Genomic DNA, 20,564 nt, shown 5'->3' with positions numbered 1-20,564 from the left:
TAAGAACACACACTAACATATCTTTATATAGGTAAGAACACACATAAACATATCTTTATATAGGTAAGAACACACAATAACATATCTTTATATAGATAAGAACACACACTAACATATCTTTATATAGGTAAGAACACACACTAACATATATTTATATAGGTAAGAATACACACTAACATATCTTTATATAGGTAAGAACAAACACTAACATATCTTTATATAGGTAAGAACAAACACTAACACATCTTTATATAGGTAAGATCACACACTAACACATCTTTACATAGGTAAGAACACACACTAACATATCTTTACATAGGTAAGAACACACACTAACATATATTTATATAGGTAAGAACACACACTAACATATCTTTATATAGGTAAGAACACACACTAACATATATTTATATAGGTAAGAACACACACTAACATATCTTTATATAGGTAAGAACACACAATAACATATCTTTATATAGGTTAGAACACACACTAACATATATTTATATAGGTAAGAACACACACTAACATATCTTTATATAGGTAAGAACACACACTAACATATCTTTATATAGGTAAGAACAAACACTAACATATATTTATATAGGTAAGAACACACACTAACATATCTTTATATAGGTTAGAACACACACTAACATATCTTTATATAGGTAAGAACACACACTAACATATCTTTATATAGGTAAGAACAAACACTAACATATATTTATATAGGTAAGAATACACACTAACATATCTTTATATAGGTAAGAACACACACTAACATATATTTATATAGGTAAGAACACACAATAACATATCTTTATATAGGTAAGAACACACACTAACATATCTTTATATAGGTAAGAACACACACTAAAATATCTTTATATAGGTAAGAACAAACACTAACATATCTTTATATAGGTAAGAATACACACTAACATATCTTTATATAGGTTAGAACACACACTAACATATCTTTATATAGGTAAGAACAAACACTAACATATATTTATATAGGTAAGAACACACACTAACATATCTTTATATAGGTAAGAATACACACTAACATATCTTTATATAGGTTAGAACACACACTAACATATCTTTATATAGGTAAGAATACACACTAACATATCTTTATATAGGTAAGAACACACACTAACATATATTTATATAGGTAAGAACACACAATAACATATCTTTATATAGGTAAGAACACACACTAACATATATTTATATAGGTAAGAACACACACTAACATATCTTTATATAGGTAAGAACAAACACTAACATATCTTTATATAGGTAAGAACACACACTAACATATCTTTATATAGGTAAGAATACACACTAACATATCTTTATATAGGTAAGAATACACACTAACATATCTTTATATAGGTAAGAACACACACTAACACATCTTTACATAGGTAAGAACACACACTAACATATCTTTATATAGGTAAGAACACACACTAACATATCTTTATATAGGTAAGAACACACACTAACACATCTTTATATAGGTAAGAACACACACACTAACATATCTTTATATAGGTAAGAACACACACTAACATATCTTTATATAGGTAAGAACACACACTAACATATCTTTATATAGGTAAGAACACACACTAACATATATTTATATAGGTAAGAATACACACTAACATATCTTTATATAGGTAAGAATACACACTAACATATCTTTATATAGGTAAGAACACACACTAACATATCTTTATATAGGTAAGAACACACACTAACATATCTTTATATAGGTAAGAACACACACTAACATATCTTTATATAGGTTAGAACACACACTAACATATCTTTATATAGGTAAGAATACACACTAACATATCTTTATATAGGTTAGAACACACACTAACATATCTTTATATAGGTAAGAACACACACTAACATATCTTTATATAGGTAAGAACACACACTAACATATATTTATATAGGTAAGAATACACACTAACATATCTTTATATAGGTAAGAACACACACTAACATATCTTTATATAGGTAAGAACACACACTAACATATCTTTATATAGGTAAGAACACACTAACATATCTTTACATAGGTAAGAACACACACTAACATATCTTTACATAGGTAAGAACACACACTAACATATATTTATATAGGTAAGAACACACACTAACATATATTTATATAGGTAAGAATACACACTAACATATCTTTATATAGGTAAGAACACACACTAACATATATTTATATAGGTAAGAACACACACTAACATATATTTATATAGGTAAGAACACACACTAACACATCTTTATATAGGTAAGAACACACACTAACATATCTTTATATAGGTCATGTTGATATTTTGTACATAAAGCTCTAGTAACATTTCAAAGACTTAATAAAACACAGCTAAATTGACATCATGTAGACATCTGAGAGGTTTCATGGCATATCCTGCCTTACCATGAAGTCTGCAGACATTAGTAGGACTAGCTAAGAATGAAGAGAATTAATCAAAAGCCTTAAACACATTCAAAGACTATAACTGAAACAGTTAATGACATATAGACTAAGCTTTAATGAATTGTGACTCACTGATAGGTATAATGGCACTCCAAGGTTACCTTAAGGATTTTAATGATCTTGTAAATACTGATAGATTTAATGATCTTGTAAATACTGATAGATTTAATGATCTTGTAAATACTGATAGATTTAATGATCTTGTAAATACTGATAGATTTAATGATATTGTAAATACCGATAGATTGAATGATCTTGTAAATACTGATAGATTTAATGATCTTGTAAATACTGATAGATTTAATGATATGGTAAATACTGATAGATTTAATGATCTTGTAAATACTGATAGATTTAATGATCTTGTAAATACTGATAGATTTAATGATATGGTAAATACTGATAGATTTAATGATCTTGTAAATACTGATAGATTTAATGATATTGTAAATACTGATAGATTGAATGATCTTGTAAATACTGATAGATTTAATGATCTTGTAAATACTGATAGATTTAATGATCTTGTAAATACCGATAGATTTAATGATATTGTAAATACCGATAGATTGAATGATCTTGTAAATACTGATAGATTTAATGATTTTGTAAATACCGATAGATTTAATGATATTGTAAATACCGATAGATTGAATGATCTTGTAAATACCGATAGATTTAATGATCTTGTAAATACTGATAGATTTAATGATCTTGTAAATACCGATAGATTTAATGCTATTGTAAATACTGATAGATTTAATGATCTTGTAAATACTGATAGATTTCATGATCTTGTAAATACCGATAGATTTAATGCTATTGAAAATACTAATAGATTTAATGATATTGTAAATACTGATAGATTTAATGATCTTGTAAATACCGATAGATTTAATGCTATTGTAAATACTGATAGATTTAATGCTATTGTAATTACTGATAGATTTAATGATCTTGTAAATACCGATAGATTTAATGATATGGTAAATACTGATAGATTTAATGATCTTGTAAATACTGATAGATTTAATGATATTGTAAATACTGATAGATTTAATGATCTTGTAAATACTGATAGATTTAATGCTATTGTAAATACTGATAGATTTAATGATCTTGTAAATACTGATAGATTTCATGATCTTGTGAATACTGATAGATTTAATGCTATTGAAAATACTAATAGATTTAATGATATTGTAAATACCGATAGATTTAATGCTATTGTAAATACTGATAGATTTAATGATCTTGTAAATACTGATAGATTTAATGATCTTGTAAATACTGATAGATTTAATGATCTTGTAAATACTGATAGATTTAATGATATTGTAAATACTGATAGATTTAATGATCTTGTAAATACTGATAGATTTAATGATCTTGTAAATACTGATAGATTTAATGATCTTGTAAATACTGATAGATTTAATGATATTGTAAATACCGATAGATTTAATGATATTGTAAATACTGATAGATTTAATGCTATTGTAAATACTGATAGATTTAATGATCTTGTAAATACTGATAGATTTAATGATATTGTAAATACTGATAGATTTAATGATCTTGTAAATACTGATAGATTTAATGATCTTGTAAATACCGATAGATTTAATGATATGGTAAATACTGATAGATTTAATGATCTTGTAAATACTGATAGATTTAATGATATTGTAAATACTGATAGATTGAATGATCTTGTAAATACTGATAGATTTAATGATATTGTAAATACCGATAGATTTAATGATATTGTAAATACTGATAGATTTAATGATATTGTAAATACTGATAGATTTAATGATCTTGTAAATACTGATAGATTTAATGATTTTGTAAATACCGATAGATTTAATGATCTTGTAAATACTGATAGATTTAATGATCTTGTAAATACTGATAGATTTAATGATATTGTAAATACTGATAGATTGAATGATCTTGTAAATACCGATAGATTTAATGATATTGTAAATACCGATAGATTTAATGATATTGTAAATACTGATAGATTGAATGATCTTGTAAATACTGATAGATTTAATGATCTTGTACTGATTGATTGAATGATATTGTAAATACTGATAGATTTAATGATCTTGTAAATACTGATAGATTTAATGATCTTGTAAATACCGATAGATTTAATGACATTTTAAAGACTTACCGAGAGCTTTTATGACATTGCCAAGCGTGACCAGAGACTTGTTGATGTTTGAACCCTCTCGTAGCCGACCTTTGTAGCCTGACCAGTAGTTTGGATCAGCTCTCTCACTAAAATTAAAACAGACATCATCATAAACATATGACCTGGTGTAGAATTATAGCCATTTGTGTTGTAGTATAGCCTTTAGTGTTGTAGAATAGCCTTTAGTGTATAGCCTTTAGTGTAGTAGTATAGCCTTTAGTGTATAGCCTTTAGTGTAGTAGTATAGCCTTTAGTGTAGTAGTATAGCCTTTAGTGTAGTAGTATAGCCATTAGTGTAGTAGTATAGCCATTAGTGTAGTAGTATAGCCTTTAGTTTAGTAGTATAGCCTTTAGTGTAGTAGTATAGCCTTTAGTGTAGTAGTATAGCCATTAGTGTAGTAGTATAGCCTTTAGTGTAGTATAGCCTTTAGTGTAGTAGTATAGCCTTTAGTGTAGTAGTATAGCCATTAGTGTAGGAGTATAGCCTTTAGTGTAGTAGTATAGCCATTAGTGTAGTAGTATAGCCTTTAGTGTAGTAGTATAGCCTTTAGTTTAGTAGTATAGCCTTTAGTGTAGTAGTATAGCCTTTAGTGTAGTAGTATAGCCTTTAGTGTAGTAGTATAGCCTTTAGTGTAGTAGTATAGCCTTTAGTGTAGTAGTATAGCCTTTAGTGTATAGCCATTAGTGTAGTAGTATAGCCTTTAGTGTATAGCCTTCAGTGTAGTAGTATAGCCTTTAGTGCAGTACTATAGCCTTTAGTGTATAGCATTTAGTGTAGAAGTATAGCCTTTAGTGTAGTAGTATAGCCTTTAGTCTAGTAGTATAGCCTTTAGTGTATAGCCATTAGTGTAGTAGTATAGCCTTTAGTGTATAGCCTTCAGTGTAGTAGTATAGCCTTTAGTGCAGTAGTATAGCCTTTAGTGTATAGCCTTTAGTGTAGTAGTATAGCCTTTAGTGTATAGCCTTTAGTGTAGTAGTTATAGCCTTTAGTGTAGTAGTATAGCCTTTAGTGTAGTAGTATAGCCTTTAGTGTAGTAGTATAGCCTTTAGTGTATAGCCTTTAGTGTAGTAGTATAGCCTTTAGTGTAGTAGTATAGCCTTTAGTGTAGTAGTATAGCCTTTAGTGTAGTAGTATAGCCTTTAGTGTAGTAGTATAGCCTTTAGTGTAGTAGTATAGCCTTTAGTGTAGTAGTATAGCCATTAGTGTATAGCCTTTAGTGTATAGCCTTTAGTGTAGTAGTATAGCCTTTAGTGTAGTAGTATAGCCTTTAGTGTATAGCATTTAGTGTAGTAGCAGTATAGCTAGTGTATAGCCTTTAGTGTAGTAGTTAGCCTTTAGTGTAGTAGTATAGCCTTAGTGTAGTAGCTTTAGCCTTTAGTGTATAGCCTTTAGTGTAGTAGTATAGCCTTTAGTGTATATAGCCATTAGTGTAGTAGTATAGCCTTTAGTGTAGCCATTAGTGTATAGCCTTTAGTGTATAGTAGTTATTAGTGTTAGTAGTAGTATAGCCATTAGTGTAGTAGTATAGCCTTTAGTGTATAGCCATTAGTGTAGTAGTATAGCCATTAGTGTAGTAGTATAGCCATTAGTGTAGGAGTATAGCCTTTAGTGTATAGCCTTTAGTTTAGTAGTATAGCCATTAGTGTAGTAGTATAGCCATTAGTGTAGTAGTATAGCCATTAGTGTAGTAGTATAGCCTTTAGTGTATAGCCATTAGTGTAGTAGTATAGCCTTTAGTGTAGTAGTATAGCCTTTAGTGTAGTAGTATAGCCTTTAGTGTAGTAGTATAGCCATTTAGTGTAGTAGTATAGCCATTAGTGTAGTAGTATAGCCTTTAGTGTAGTAGTATAGCCTTTAGTGTAGTTGTAAGTAGTAGTATAGCCTTTAGTGTAGTAGTATAGCCTTTAGTGTAGTAGTATAGCCATTAGTGTAGTAGTATAGCCTTTAGTGTAGTAGTATAGCCTTTAGTGTAGTAGTATAGCCTTTAGTGTAGTAGTATAGCCTTTAGTGTATAGCCTTTAGTGTAGTAGTATAGCCTTTAGTGTAGTAGTATAGCCTTTAGTGTAGTAGTATAGCCTTTAGTGTAGTAGTATAGCCATTAGTGTAGTAGTATAGCCTTTAGTGTAGTAGTATAGCCTTTAGTGTAGTAGTATAGCCTTTAGTGTAGTAGTATAGCCTTTAGTGTAGTAGTATAGCCTTTAGTGTAGTAGTATAGCCTTTAGTGTAGTAGTATAGCCTTTAGTGTAGTAGTATAGCCTTTAGTGTAGTAGTAGTTATAGCCTTTAGTGTAGTAGTATAGCCTTTAGTGTAGTAGTATAGCCTTTAGTGTAGTAGTATAGCCTTAGTGTAGTAGTATAGCCTTTAGTGTAGTAGTATAGCCTTTAGTGTAGTAGTATAGCCTTTAGTGTAGTAGTATAGCCTTAAGTGTATAGCCTTTAGTGTAGTAGTATAGCCTTTAGTGTAGTAGTATAGCCTTTAGTGTAGTAGTATAGCCTTTAGTGTATAGTAGTGTAGTATAGCCTTTAGTGTAGTAGTATAGCCTTTAGTGTATAGCCTATAGCCTGTAGTAGTATAGCCTTTAGTGTATAGCCTTTAGTGTAGTAGTATAGCCTTTAGTGTAGTAGTATAGCCTTTAGTGTAGTATAGCCTTTAGTGTAGTAGTATAGCCTTTAGTGTAGTAGTATAGCCTTTAGTGTAGTAGTATAGCCTTTAGTGTAGTAGTATAGCCTTTAGTGTATAGTATAGCCTGTGTAGTAGTATAGCCTTTAGTGTAGTAGTATAGCCTTAGTGTAGTAGTATAAGCCTTTAGTGTATAGCCTTAGTAGTAGTATAGCCTTTAGTGTAGTAGTATAGCCTTTAGTAGTAGTATAGCATTTAGTGTAGTAGTATAGCCTTTAGTGTAGTAGTATAGCCTTTAGTGTAGTATAGCCTTTAGTGTATAGCCATTAGTGTAGTAGTATAGCCTTTAGTGTATAGCCTTTAGTGTAGTAGTATAGCCTTTAGTGTAGTAGTATAGCCTTTAGTGTATAGCCTTTAGTGTAGTAGTATAGCCTTTAGTGTATAGCCTTTAGTGTAGTAGTATAGCCATTAGTGTAGTAGTATAGCCATTAGTGTATAGCCTTTAGTGTATAGCCTTTAGTGTAGTAGTATAGCCTTTAGTGTAGTAGTATAGCATTTAGTGTAGTAGTATAGCATTTAGTGTAGTAGTATAGCCTTTAGTGTATAGCCTTTAGTGTAGTAGTATAGCCTTTAGTGTAGTAGTATAGCCTTTAGTGTATAGTAGTAGTGTATAGCCTTTAGTGTAGTAGTAGCCATTTAGTGTAGTGTATAGCCTTTAGTGTATAGCCTTTAGTGTAGTAGTATAGCCTTTAGTGTAGTAGTATAGCCTTTAGTGTAGTAGTATAGCCTTTAGTGTAGTAGTTAGTGTAGTGTGTAGCCTAGTAGTAGTATAGCCTTTAGTGTATAGTATAGTTTAGTAGTATAGCCTTTAGTGTATAGCCTTAGTGTAGTAGTATAGCCATTAGTGTAGTAGTATAGCCTTTAGTGTATAGTCTTTAGTGTAGTAGTATAGCCATTAGTGTAGTAGTATAGCCTTTAGTGTATAGCCATTAGTGTAGTAGTATAGCCATTAGTGTAGTAGTATAGCCATTAGTGTAGGAGTATAGCCTTTAGTGTATAGCCTTTAGTTTAGTAGTATAGCCATTAGTGTAGTAGTATAGCCATTAGTGTAGTAGTATAGCCTTTAGTGTAGTAGTATAGCCTTTAGTGTATAGCCATTAGTGTAGTAGTATAGCCTTTAGTGTAGTAGTATAGCCTTTAGTGTAGTAGTATAGCCTTTAGTGTAGTAGTATAGCCTTTTAGTGTAGTAGTATAGCCTTTAGTGTAGTAGTATAGCCTTTAGTGTAGTAGTAGTATAGCCTTTAGTGTAGTAGTATAGCCTTTAGTGTAGTAGTATAGCCTTTAGTGTAGTAGTATAGCCTTTAGTGTAGTAGTATAGCCTTTAGTGTAGTAGTATAGCCTTTAGTGTAGTAGTATAGCCTTTAGTGTAGTAGTATAGCCTTTAGTGTAGTAGTATGCCTTTAGTGTAGTAGTATAGCCTTTAGTGTAGTAGTATAGCCTTTAGTGAGTAGTATAGCCTTTAGTGTAGTAGTATAGCCTTTAGTGTAGTAGTATAGCCTTTAGTGTAGTAGTATAGCCTTTAGTGTAGTAGTATAGCCTTTAGTGTAGTAGTATAGCCTTTAGTGTAGTAGTATAGCCTTTAGTGTAGTAGTATAGCCTTTAGTGTAGTAGTATAGCCTTTAGTGTAGTAGTATAGCCTTTAGTGTAGTAGTATAGCCTTTAGTGTAGTAGCCTTTAGTTTAGTAGTATAGCCTTTAGTGTAGTAGTATAGCCTTTAGTGTAGTAGTATAGCCTTTAGTGTATAGCCTTTAGTGTAGTAGTATAGCCTTTAGTGTAGTAGTATAGCCTTTAGTGTAGTAGTATAGCCTTTAGTGTAGTAGTATAGCCTTTAGTGTAGTAGTATAGCCTTTAGTGTAGTAGCCTTTAGTGTATAGCCTTTAGTAGTATAGCCTTTAGTGTAGTAGTATAGCCTTTAGTGTATAGTATAGCCTTTAGTGTATAGTATAGCCTTTAGTGTAGTAGTATAGCCTTTAGTGTAGTAGTATAGCCTTTAGTGTAGTAGTATAGCCTTTAGTGTAGTAGTATAGCCATTTAGTGTAGTAGTATAGCCTTTAGTGTATAGCTTAGTGTATAGCCTTTAGTGTAGTAGTATAGCCTTTAGTGTAGTAGTATAGCCTTTAGTGTATAGCCTTTAGTGTAGTAGTATAGCCATTAGTGTATAGCCTTTAGTGTATAGCATTTAGTGCAGTAGTATAGCCTTTAGTGTAGTAGTATAGCCATTTAGTGTATAGCCTTTAGTGTAGTAGTATAGCCTTTAGTGTAGTAGTATAGCCTTTAGTGTAGTAGTATAGCCATTAGTGAGTAGTATAGCCTTTAGTAGTATAGCCTTAGTGTAGTAGTATAGCCTTAGTGTAGTAGTATAGCTTTAGTTTAGTGTAGTAGTATAGCCATTTAGTGTAGTAGTATAGCCTTTAGTGTATAGCCTTAGTGTAGTATAGCCTTTAGTGTAGTAGTATAGCCTTTAGTGTATAGCCTTAGTATAGCCTTTAGTGTAGTAGTATAGCCTTAGTGTAGTAGTATAGCCTTTAGTGTAGTAGTATAGCCTTTAGTGTAGTAGTTTAGTGTAGTAGTATAGCCTTTAGTGTAGTAGTATAGCCTTTAGTGTATAGCCTTAGTGTAGTAGTATAGCCTTTAGTGTAGTAGTATAGCCATTAGTGTAGTAGTATAGCCTTTAGTGTAGTAGTATAGCCTTTAGTGTATAGCCTTTAGTGTAGTAGTATAGCCTTTAGTGTAGTAGTATAGCCATTAGTGTAGTAGTATAGCCTTTAGTGTAGTAGTATAGCCATTAGTGTAGTAGTATAGCCTTTAGTGTAGTAGTATAGCCTTTAGTGTAGTAGTATAGCCTTTAGTGTAGTAGTATAGCCTTTAGTGTAGTAGTATAGCCTTTAGTGTATAGCCTTTAGTGTAGTAGTATAGCCTTTAGTGTAGTAGTATAGCCTTTAGTGTATAGCCTTTAGTGTAGTAGTATAGCCTTTAGTGTAGTAGTATAGCCTTTAGTGTAGTAGTATAGCCTTTAGTGTATAGCCTTTAGTGTAGTAGTATAGCCTTTAGTGTAGTAGTATAGCCATTTAGTGTAGTAGTATAGCCTTTAGTGTAGTAGTATAGCCTTTAGTGTAGTAGTATAGCCTTTAGTGTAGTAGTATAGCCTTTAGTGTAGTAGTATAGCCTTTAGTGTAGTAGTATAGCCTTTAGTGTAGTAGTATAGCCTTTAGTGTAGTAGTATAGCCTTTAGTGTATAGCCTTTAGTGTAGTAGTATAGCCTTTAGTGTAGTAGTATAGCCTTTAGTGTAGTAGTATAGCCTTTAGTGTAGTAGTATAGCCTTTAGTGTAGTAGTATAGCCTTTAGTGTAGTAGTATAGCCTTTAGTGTAGTAGTATAGCCTTTAGTGTAGTAGTATAGCCTTTAGTGTATAGCCTTTAGTGTAGTAGTATAGCCTTTAGTGTAGTAGTATAGTATAGCCTTTAGTGTAGTAGTATAGCCTTTAGTGTAGTAGTATAGCCTTTAGTGTAGTAGTATAGCCTTTAGTGTAGTAGTATAGCCTTTAGTGTATAGCCTTTAGTGTAGTAGTATAGCCTTTAGTGTAGTAGTATAGCCTTTAGTGTAGTAGTATAGCCTTTAGTGTAGTAGTATAGCCTTTAGTGTAGTAGTATAGCCTTTAGTGTAGTAGTATAGCCTTTAGTGTAGTAGTATAGCCTTTAGTGTAGTAGTATAGCTTAGTAGTGTATAGCCTTTAGTGTAGTATAGCCTTTAGTGTATAGTAGTTGAGTATAGCCTTTAGTGTAGTAGTATAGCCTTTAGTGTAGTAGTATAGCCTTTAGTGTAGTAGTATAGCCTTTAGTGTAGTAGTATAGCCTTTAGTGTAGTAGTATAGCCTTTAGTGTAGTGTAGTAGTATATAGCCTTTAGTGTAGTAGTATAGCCTTTAGTGTAGTTAGCCTTTAGTGTAGTAGTATAGCCTTTAGTGTAGTATATAGCCTTTAGTGTAGTAGTATAGCCTTTAGTGTAGTAGTATAGCCTTTAGTGTAGTAGTATAGCCTTTAGTGTATAGCCTTTAGTGTAGTAGTATAGCCTTTAGTGTAGTAGTATAGCCTTTAGTGTAGTAGTATAGCCTTTAGTGTAGTAGTATAGCCTTTAGTGTAGTAGTATAGCCTTTAGTGTAGTAGTATAGCCTTTAGTGTAGTAGTATAGCCTTTAGTGTAGTAGTATAGCCTTTAGTGTAGTAGTATAGCCTTTAGTGTAGTAGTATAGCCTTTAGTGTAGTAGTATAGCCTTTAGTGTAGTAGTATAGCCTTTAGTGTAGGAGTATAGCCTTTAGTGTAGTAGTATAGCCTTTAGTGTAGTAGTATAGCCTTTAGTGTAGTAGTATAGCCTTTAGTGTAGTAGTATATAGCCTTTAGTGTAGTAGTATAGCCTTAGTGTAGTAGTATAGCCTTTAGTGTATAGATGCCTTTAGTGTAGTAGTATAGCCTTTAGTGTAGTAGTTAGCTATAGCCTTTAGTGTAGTAGTATAGCCTTTAGTGTAGTAGTATAGCCTTTAGTTAGTAGTATAGCCTTTAGTGTAGTAGTATAGCCTTTAGTGTAGTAGTATAGCCTTTAGTGTAGTAGTATAGCCTTTAGTGTAGTAGTATAGCCTTTAGTGTAGTAGCTTAGTGTAAGGTGAGTAGTATAGCCTTTAGTGTAGTAGTATGCTTTAGTATAGCCTTTAGTGTAGTAGTATAGTTTAGTGTAGTAGTATAGCCTTTAGTGTAGTAGTATAGCCTTTAGTGTAGTAGTATAGCCTTTAGTGTAGTAATGCTTAGTATAGCCTTTAGTGTAGAGTATAGCCTTTAGTGTAGTGTATAGCCTTTAGTGTAGTAGTATAGCCTTTAGTGTAGTAGTATAGCCTTTAGTGTAGTAGTATAGCCTTTAGAGTAGTAGTATAGCCTTTAGTGTATAGCCTTAAGTGTAGTAGTATAGCCTTTAGTGTAGAAGTATAGCCTTTAGTGTAGGAGTGTAGCCTTTAGTGTAGAAGTATAGCCTTTAGTGTAGTAGTATAGCCTTTAGTGTATAGCCTTTAGTGTAGAAGTATAGCCTTTAGTGTAGAAGTATAGCCTTTAGTGTAGTAGTATAGCCATTAGTGTAGCAGTATAGCCTTTAGTGTAGAAGTATAGCCTTTAGTGTAGTAGTATAGCCTTAAGTGTATAGCCTTTAGTGTAGTAGTATAGCCTTTAGTGTAGTAGTATAGCCTTTAGTGTAGGAGTATAGCCTTTAGTGTAGTAGTATAGCCTTTAGTGTAGTAGTATAGCCTTAAGTGTATAGCATTTAGTGTAGTAGTATAGCCTTTAGTTTAGTAGTATAGCCTTTAGTGTAGTAGTATAGCCTTTAGTGTATAGTCTTTAGTGTAGTAGTATAGCCTTTAGTGTAGTAGTATAGCCTTTAGTGTAGTAGTATAGCCTTTAGTGTAGTAGTATAGCCTTTAGTGTAGTAGTATAGCCTTTAGTGTAGGAGTATAGCCATTAGTGTAGTAGTATAGCCTTTAGTGTAGTAGTATAGCCTTTAGTGTAGTAGTATAGCCTTTAGTGTAGTAGTATAGCCTTTAGTGTAGTAGTATAGCCTTTAGTGTATAGCCTTTAGTGTAGTAGTAGCCTTTAGTGTAGTAGTATAGCCTTTAGTGTAGTAGTATAGCCATTAGTGTAGTAGTATAGCCTTTAGTGTAGTAGTATAGCCTTTAGTGTAGTAGTATAGCCTTTAGTGTAGTAGTATAGCCTTTAGTGTAGTAGTATAGCCTTTAGTGTAGTAGTATAGCCTTTAGTGTATAGCCTTTAGTGTAGGAGTATAGCCTTTAGTGTAGTAGTATAGCCTTTAGTGTATAGCCTTTAGTGTAGTAGTATAGCCTTTAGTGTAGTAGTATAGCCTTTAGTGTAGTAGTATAGCCTTTAGTGTAGTAGTATAGCCTTTAGTGTATAGCCTTTAGTGTAGTAGTATAGCCTTTAGTGTAGTAGTATAGCCTTTAGTGTATAGCCTTTAGTGTAGTAGTATAGCCATTAGTGTAGTAGTATAGCCTTTAGTGTAGGAGTATAGCCTTTAGTGTAGTAGTATAGCCATTAGTGTAGTAGTATAGCCTTTAGTGTAGTAGTATAGCCTTTAGTGTAGTAGTATAGCCTTTAGTGTAGTAGTATAGCCATTAGTGTAGTAGTATAGCCTTTAGTGTAGTAGTATAGCCTTTAGTGTATAGCCATTAGTGTAGTAGTATAGCCTTTAGTGTAGTAGTATAGCCTTTAGTGTAGTAGTATAGCCTTTAGTTTAGTAGTATAGCCTTTAGTGTATAGCCATTAGTGTAGTACAGTGGAACCTCCCGAAACCGATCATGGTCGGTGCACATAATTTCGGCCGGTTTAGAGAGGGTTCGGTTTGGAGAAGTGAACCGAATACCGATCATTACGATCCGGATTTAATCGATCGGAAGTCGTTTTTTACACTAGTGTACCGCATGTATGCCTAGTGTTCGTTAAAACCGACCGATATTGATTGTTAATGTGAATGTTATCACAAAAGAGAGAATCATACGTTTAAAAGGAATGGATTACAACAATCTTGATTTTGTTACCGTTTTATAAACGTAGTTTAGTTAGTTAGTTGCGTGAATGTTCTTGTGGATGTTCTCGTCTGCACTAACCTACATACGGCCGATCGCTTCCGGTTACGTCAAGAATCAAATTAAATGGTCTAATTACACGATGATCAGTTGATGTCGGTCATTATATGACATAGTCATTTTCTAAAAACAATTACATGGCTTTGGCTTCTTCATACAGATAATTTACGACATATGTAAATAAAAAAACCCGTGTGATTTGAATACGAAACTATCTCTTTATTACTAGCTCTGCTTGTTTTCTTACAGTAAACAAACCGCGTGCACGTGGTAGACTTTTGTTAAATATCTAAACAATAGACATGATTAAATAATTTCACCACTATCTCGGGTATAATTACCGTGTACCTATAGCCTTCACATCTGTATACATGCCCCAGGACATGGCATGCGACAACTATTGTACAGGTACGTGTGTATTTCACGGTCGGTTGCTCAGACCTCAATGCAATCTATCGGTGTCGCTCAGGTAAGGCTGGTTTTCAGAAGTGTATTTTAGTTACATTTGACTATTCCGATCTCAAAATCGGTCCGGTATTCGGAATTGGGAGGGATCGGTTTTGGGAAGTTTTATATACTATTAATAAAGAGGAATTAATTCCGTACATGACATCCATGTTCGGTTTCTAGAGGTGATCGGTTTTGAGAAGGTTCGGTTTCGGGAGGTTCCACTGTAGTATAGCCATTAGTGTAGTAGTATAGCCTTTAGTGTAGTAGTATAGCCTTTAGTGTATAGCCTTTAGTGTAGTAGTATAGCCTTTAGTGCAGTAGTATAGCCTTTAGTGTAGTAGTATAGCCTTTAGTGTATAGCCTTTAGTGTAGTAGTATAGCCTTTAGTGCAGTAGTATAGCCTTTAGTGTATAGCATTTAGTGTAGTAGTATAGCCTTTAGTGTAGTAGTATAGCCTTTAGTTTAGTAGTATAGCCTTTAGTATAGTAGTATAGCCTTTAGTGTAGTAGTATAGCCTATACAGTCAGCCAGGGCGTGGTGGTCAGTGACGCGTACAATAGAATTATATACATTCAGCCAGGGCGCGGTGGTCAGTGACGCGTACAATAGAATTCTATCGTCAGCTAGGGCGCGGTGGTCAGTGATGCGTACAATAGGATTCTGTACAGTGGGTCAGGGTGCGGTGGTCAGTGACGCGTACAATAGAATTCTATACATTCAGCCAGGGCGTGGTGGTCAGTGACAGGTACAATAGAATTCTATACAGTCAGCCAAGGCGTGGTGGTCAGTGAAGCGAACAATAGAATTCTATACAGTCAGTCAGGGCGCGTTGGTCAGTGATGCGTACAATAGGATTCTATACAGTCAGTCAGGGCGCGGTGGTCAGTGACGCGTACATGAGGATTCTATACAGTCAGTCAGGGCACGGTGGTCAGTGACGCGTACAAAAGGAATCTATACAGTCAAGTCAGGGAGCGATGGTCAGTGACCCGTACAATAGGATTCTATACAGTCAGTCAGAGCGCGGTGGTCAGTGACGTGTACAATAGGATTCTATACAGTCAGCCAGGGCGTGGTGGTCAGTGACAGGTACAATAGAATTCTATACAGTCAGCCAAGGCGTGGTGGTCAGTGAAGCGAACAATAGAATTCTATACAGTCAGTCAGGGCGCGTTGGTCAGTGATGCGTACAATAGGATTCTATACAGTCAGTCAGGGCGCGGTGGTCAGTGACGCGTACATGAGGATTCTATACAGTCAGTCAGGGCACGGTGGTCAGTGACGCGTACAAAAGGAATCTATACAGTCAAGTCAGGGAGCGATGGTCAGTGACCCGTACAATAGGATTCTATACAGTCAGTCAGAGCGCGGTGGTCAGTGACGTGTACAATAGGATTCTATACAGTCAGCCAGGGCGCGGTGGTCAGTGAGGCGTACAATAGAATTCTATACATTCAGCCAGGGCGCGGTGGTCAGTGATGCGTACAATAGAATTCTATTGTCAGCTAGGGCGCGGTGGTCAGTGATGCGTACAATAGGATTCTATACAGTAGGTCAGGGTGCGGTGGTCAGTGACGCGTACAATAGAATTCTATATATTCAGCCAGGGCGTGGTGGTCAGTGACAGGTACAATAGAATTCTATACAGTCAGCCAGGGTGCGGTGGTCAGTGACGCGTACAATAGAATTCTATCGTCAGCTAGGGCGCGGTGGTCAGTGATGCGTACAATAGGATTCTATACAGTAGGTCAGGGTGCGGTGGTCAGTGACGCGTACAATAGAATTCTATACATTCAGCTAGGGTGCGGTGGTCAGTGACGCGTACAATAGATTTCTATACAGTCAGTCAGGGCGCGGTGGTCAGTGATGCGTACAATAGATTTCTATACAGTCAGTCAGGGCGCGGTGGTCAGTGACGCGTACAATAGGATTCTATACAGTCAGTCAGGGCGTGGTGGTCATGCAGTGACGCGCACAATAGAATTCTACACAGTCAGTCAGGGCGCGGTGGTCAGTGACGCATACTATAAGACTCTTTCATATGTGGATATGAAGGATAGGGATATTCTACCCGAGGGTCACAAAATGTAGTAAAACCCGAGGCTTGCCGAAGGTTTTGCAACATTTTGTGATCCCGAGGGTAGAATATCCCTATCCTTCATATCCACTTATGAAAGAGTATTTTTCTTTCATACCTCGACGTTTTATTGTAATTTTACAACAATAATATCTCGCCATTTTGAAATAAATTCGAAGAAATCCATGATTGAAAGTCAATATTCCATACATGAAAATTTACGTGACATTTTCAACACAAATTCCGTTGTTTGCATCTTGTATAATGAAAGCAGTCAAGTTTGTGAAAAAATGTTAAAATTTTACTGAGAAAATAGAAATTTTGATGACGCCGTGACGTCACGAGGCTTTATTGCATGGGTAGCCATGCAATACAGCCTCAGGCGACATGAGTGTATTGCCCTAGATCAGCCAGTATTACACCAGTAGGTATGAAAGAAAATAGGATTCTATACAGTCAGTCAGGGCGCGGTGGTCAGTGACACGTACAATAGGATTCTATACAGTCAGTCAGGGCGCAGTGGTCAGTGACGCGTACAAAAGGATTCTATACAGTCAAGTCAGGGAGCGATGGTCAGTGACCCGAACAATAGGATTCTATACAGTCAGTCAGAGCGCGGTGGTCAGTGACGCGTACAATAGGATTCTATACAGTCAGTCAGGGCGCGGTGGTCAGTGACGCGTACAATAGAATTCTATACATTCAGCCAGGGCGCGGTGGTCAGTGACACGTACAATAGGATTCTATACAGTAGGTCAGGGCGCGGTGGTCAGTGATGCGTACAATAGGATTCTATACAGTAGGTCAGGGCGCGGTGGTCAGTGATGCGTACAATAGAATTCTATTGTCAGCTAGGGCGCGGTGGTCAGTGATGCGTACAATAGGATTCTATACAGTAGGTCAGGGCGCTGTGGTCAGTGATGCGTACAATAGAATTCTATACATTCAGCCAGGGCGCGGTGGTCAGTGATGCGTACAATAGAATTCTATTGTCAGCTAGGGCGCGGTGGTCAGTGATGCGTACAATAGGATTCTATACAGTAGGTCAGGGCGCGGTGGTCAGTGATGCGTACAATAGGATTCTATACAGTAGGTCAGGGCGCGGTGGTCAGTGATGCGTACAATAGAATTCTATACAGTCAGCTAGGGCGCGGTGGTCAGTGATGCGTACAATAGAATTCTATTGTCAGCTAGGGCGCGGTGGTCAGTGATGCGTACAATAGGATTCTATACAGTAGGTCAGGGCGCGGTGGTCAGTGATGCGTACAATAGGATTCTATACAGTAGGTAGGGCGCAGTGTTCAGTGATGCGTACAATAGGATTCTATACAGTAGGTCAGGGCGCGGTGGTCAGTGATGCGTACAATAGAAGTCTATTGTCAGCTAGGGCGCGATGGTTAGTGACGCGTACAATAGGATTCTATAAACTACCATTGTAAAACCAGTAATCCTCACACCTCTACCACAATACCAGCTCTAATGGCATTGATTGATTTAACAACTTACACTTTACAAGTTCATAATGAACACCTCACACCTTACCACATACAGCTCTAATGGCATTGATTGATTTAACAACTTACATTTACAAGTATATTAAGATCATAATGAACACCTCACACCTCTACCACAATACCAGCTCTAATGGCATTGATTGATTTAACAACTTACACTTTACAAGTATATTAAGATCATAATGAACACCTCACACCTCTACCACAATACCAGCTCTAATGGCATTGATTGATTTAACAACTTACACTTTACAAGTATATTAAGATCATAATGAACACCTCACACCTCTACCACAATACCAGCTCTAATGGCATTGATTGATTTAACAACTTACACTTTACAAGTATATTAAGATCATAATGAACACCTCACACCTCTACCACAATACCAGCTCTAATGGCATTGATTGATTTAACAACTTACACTTTACAAGTATATTAAGATCATAATGAACACCTCACACCTCTACCACAATACCAGCTCTAATGGCATTGATTGATTTAACAACTTACACTTTACAAGTATATTAAGATCATAATGAACACCTCACACCTCTACCACAATACCAGCTCTAATGGCATTGATTGATTTAACAACTTACACTTTACAAGTATATTAAGATCATAATGAACACCTCACACCTCTACCACAATACCAGCTCTAATGGCATTGATTGATTTAACAACTTACACTTTACAAGTATATTAAGATCATAATGAACACCTCACACCTCTACCACAATACCAGCTCTAATGGCATTGATTGATTTAACAACTTACACTTTACAAGTATATTAAGATCATAATGAACACCTCACACCTCTACCACAATACCAGCTCTAATGGCATTGATTGATTTAACAACTTTCACTTTACAAGTATATTAAGATCATAATGAACAAACATAACAATGAGAAAAGGAGCCACCAACACAAATTTGATTCCTTATAAGGACAATTAATGAACAGCTTAGGACATGATGGTATATGAAATGATAGGATATATGACATATGGTGGGAGATAGGACACAATGGGATATGACATGGTGGGAGATAGGACACAATGGGATATGATGTGGTGGGAGATAGGACACAATGGGATATGACATGATGGGAGATAGGACACAATGGGATATGACATGATGGGAGATAGGACACAATGGGATATGACATGATGGGAGATAGGACACAATGGGATATGACATGATGGGAGATAGGACACAATGGGATATGACATGATGGAAGATAGGACACAATGGGATATGACATGATGGGAGATAGGACACAATGGGATATGACATGATGGGAGATAGGACACAATGGGATATGACATGATGGGAGATAGGACACAATGGGATATGACATGATGGGAGATAGGACACAATGGGATATGACATGATGAGAGATAGGACACAATGGAATATGACATGATGGGAGATAGGACACAATGTGATATGACATGATGGGAGATAGGACACAATGGGATATGACATGATGGGAGATAGGACACAATGGGATATGACATGATGGGAGATAGGACACAATGGGATATGACATGATGAGAGATAGGACACAATGGGATATGACATGATGGGAGATAGGACACAATGGGATATGACATGATGAGAGACAGGACACAATGAAATGACATGATGGGAGATAGGACACAATGGGGTATGACATGATGGGAGATAGGACACGATGGGATATGACATGATGAGAGATAGGACACAATGGGATATGACATGATGGGAGATAGGACACAATGGGATATGACATGATGGGAGATAGGACACAATGGGATATGACATGATGGGAGATAGGACACAATGGGATATGACATGATGGGAGATAGGACACAATGGGATATGACATGATGGGAGATAGGACACAATGGGATATGACATGATGGGAGATAGGACACGATGGGATATGACATGATGGGAGATAGGACACGATGGGATATGACATGATGAGAGATAGGACACAATGGGATATGACATGATGGGAGATAGGACACAATGGGATATGACATGATGGGAGATAGGACACGATGGGATATGACATGATGGGAGATAGGACACAATGGGATATGACATGATGAGAGACAGGACACAATGAAATGACATGATGAGAGATAGGACACGATGGGATATGACATGATGGGAGATAGGACACAATGGGATATGACATGATGGGAGATAGGACACAATGGGATATGACATGATGAGAGATAGGACACAATGGGATATGACATGATGGGAGATAGGACACAATGGGATATGACATGATGGGAGATAGGACACAATGGGATATGACATGATGAATGATAGGACACAATGGGATATGACATGGTGGGAGATAGGACACAATGGGATATGACATGGTGGGAGATAGGACACAATGGGATATGACATGATGAGAGATAGGACACAATGGGATATGACATGATGGAAGATAGGACAC

The 20,564-nt window shown here is 35.4% G+C and overlaps 1 protein-coding gene across 1 annotated transcript in view; it reads right to left on the bottom strand.

Annotated features, from left to right (window-relative positions):
• Positions 1 to 20,564, bottom strand: part of LOC138319850 (uncharacterized) — a 272,074-nt gene that overhangs the window by 151,768 nt on the left and 99,742 nt on the right. Inside the window, exon 11 of the mRNA XM_069262980.1 lies at positions 4,725 to 4,831. Within this exon, the coding sequence (XP_069119081.1) occupies positions 4,725 to 4,831 (107 nt within the window). The remainder of the gene's footprint in view (positions 1 to 4,724; positions 4,832 to 20,564) is intronic.

The sequence above is a fragment of the Argopecten irradians genome, chromosome 3, assembly GCF_041381155.1.
Source record: "Argopecten irradians isolate NY chromosome 3, Ai_NY, whole genome shotgun sequence".
Classification (NCBI taxonomy): domain Eukaryota; kingdom Metazoa; phylum Mollusca; class Bivalvia; order Pectinida; family Pectinidae; genus Argopecten; species Argopecten irradians.
Note: the sequence above shows the minus strand (reverse complement) of the source record. Positions and strands in the feature narration are given on the sequence as shown.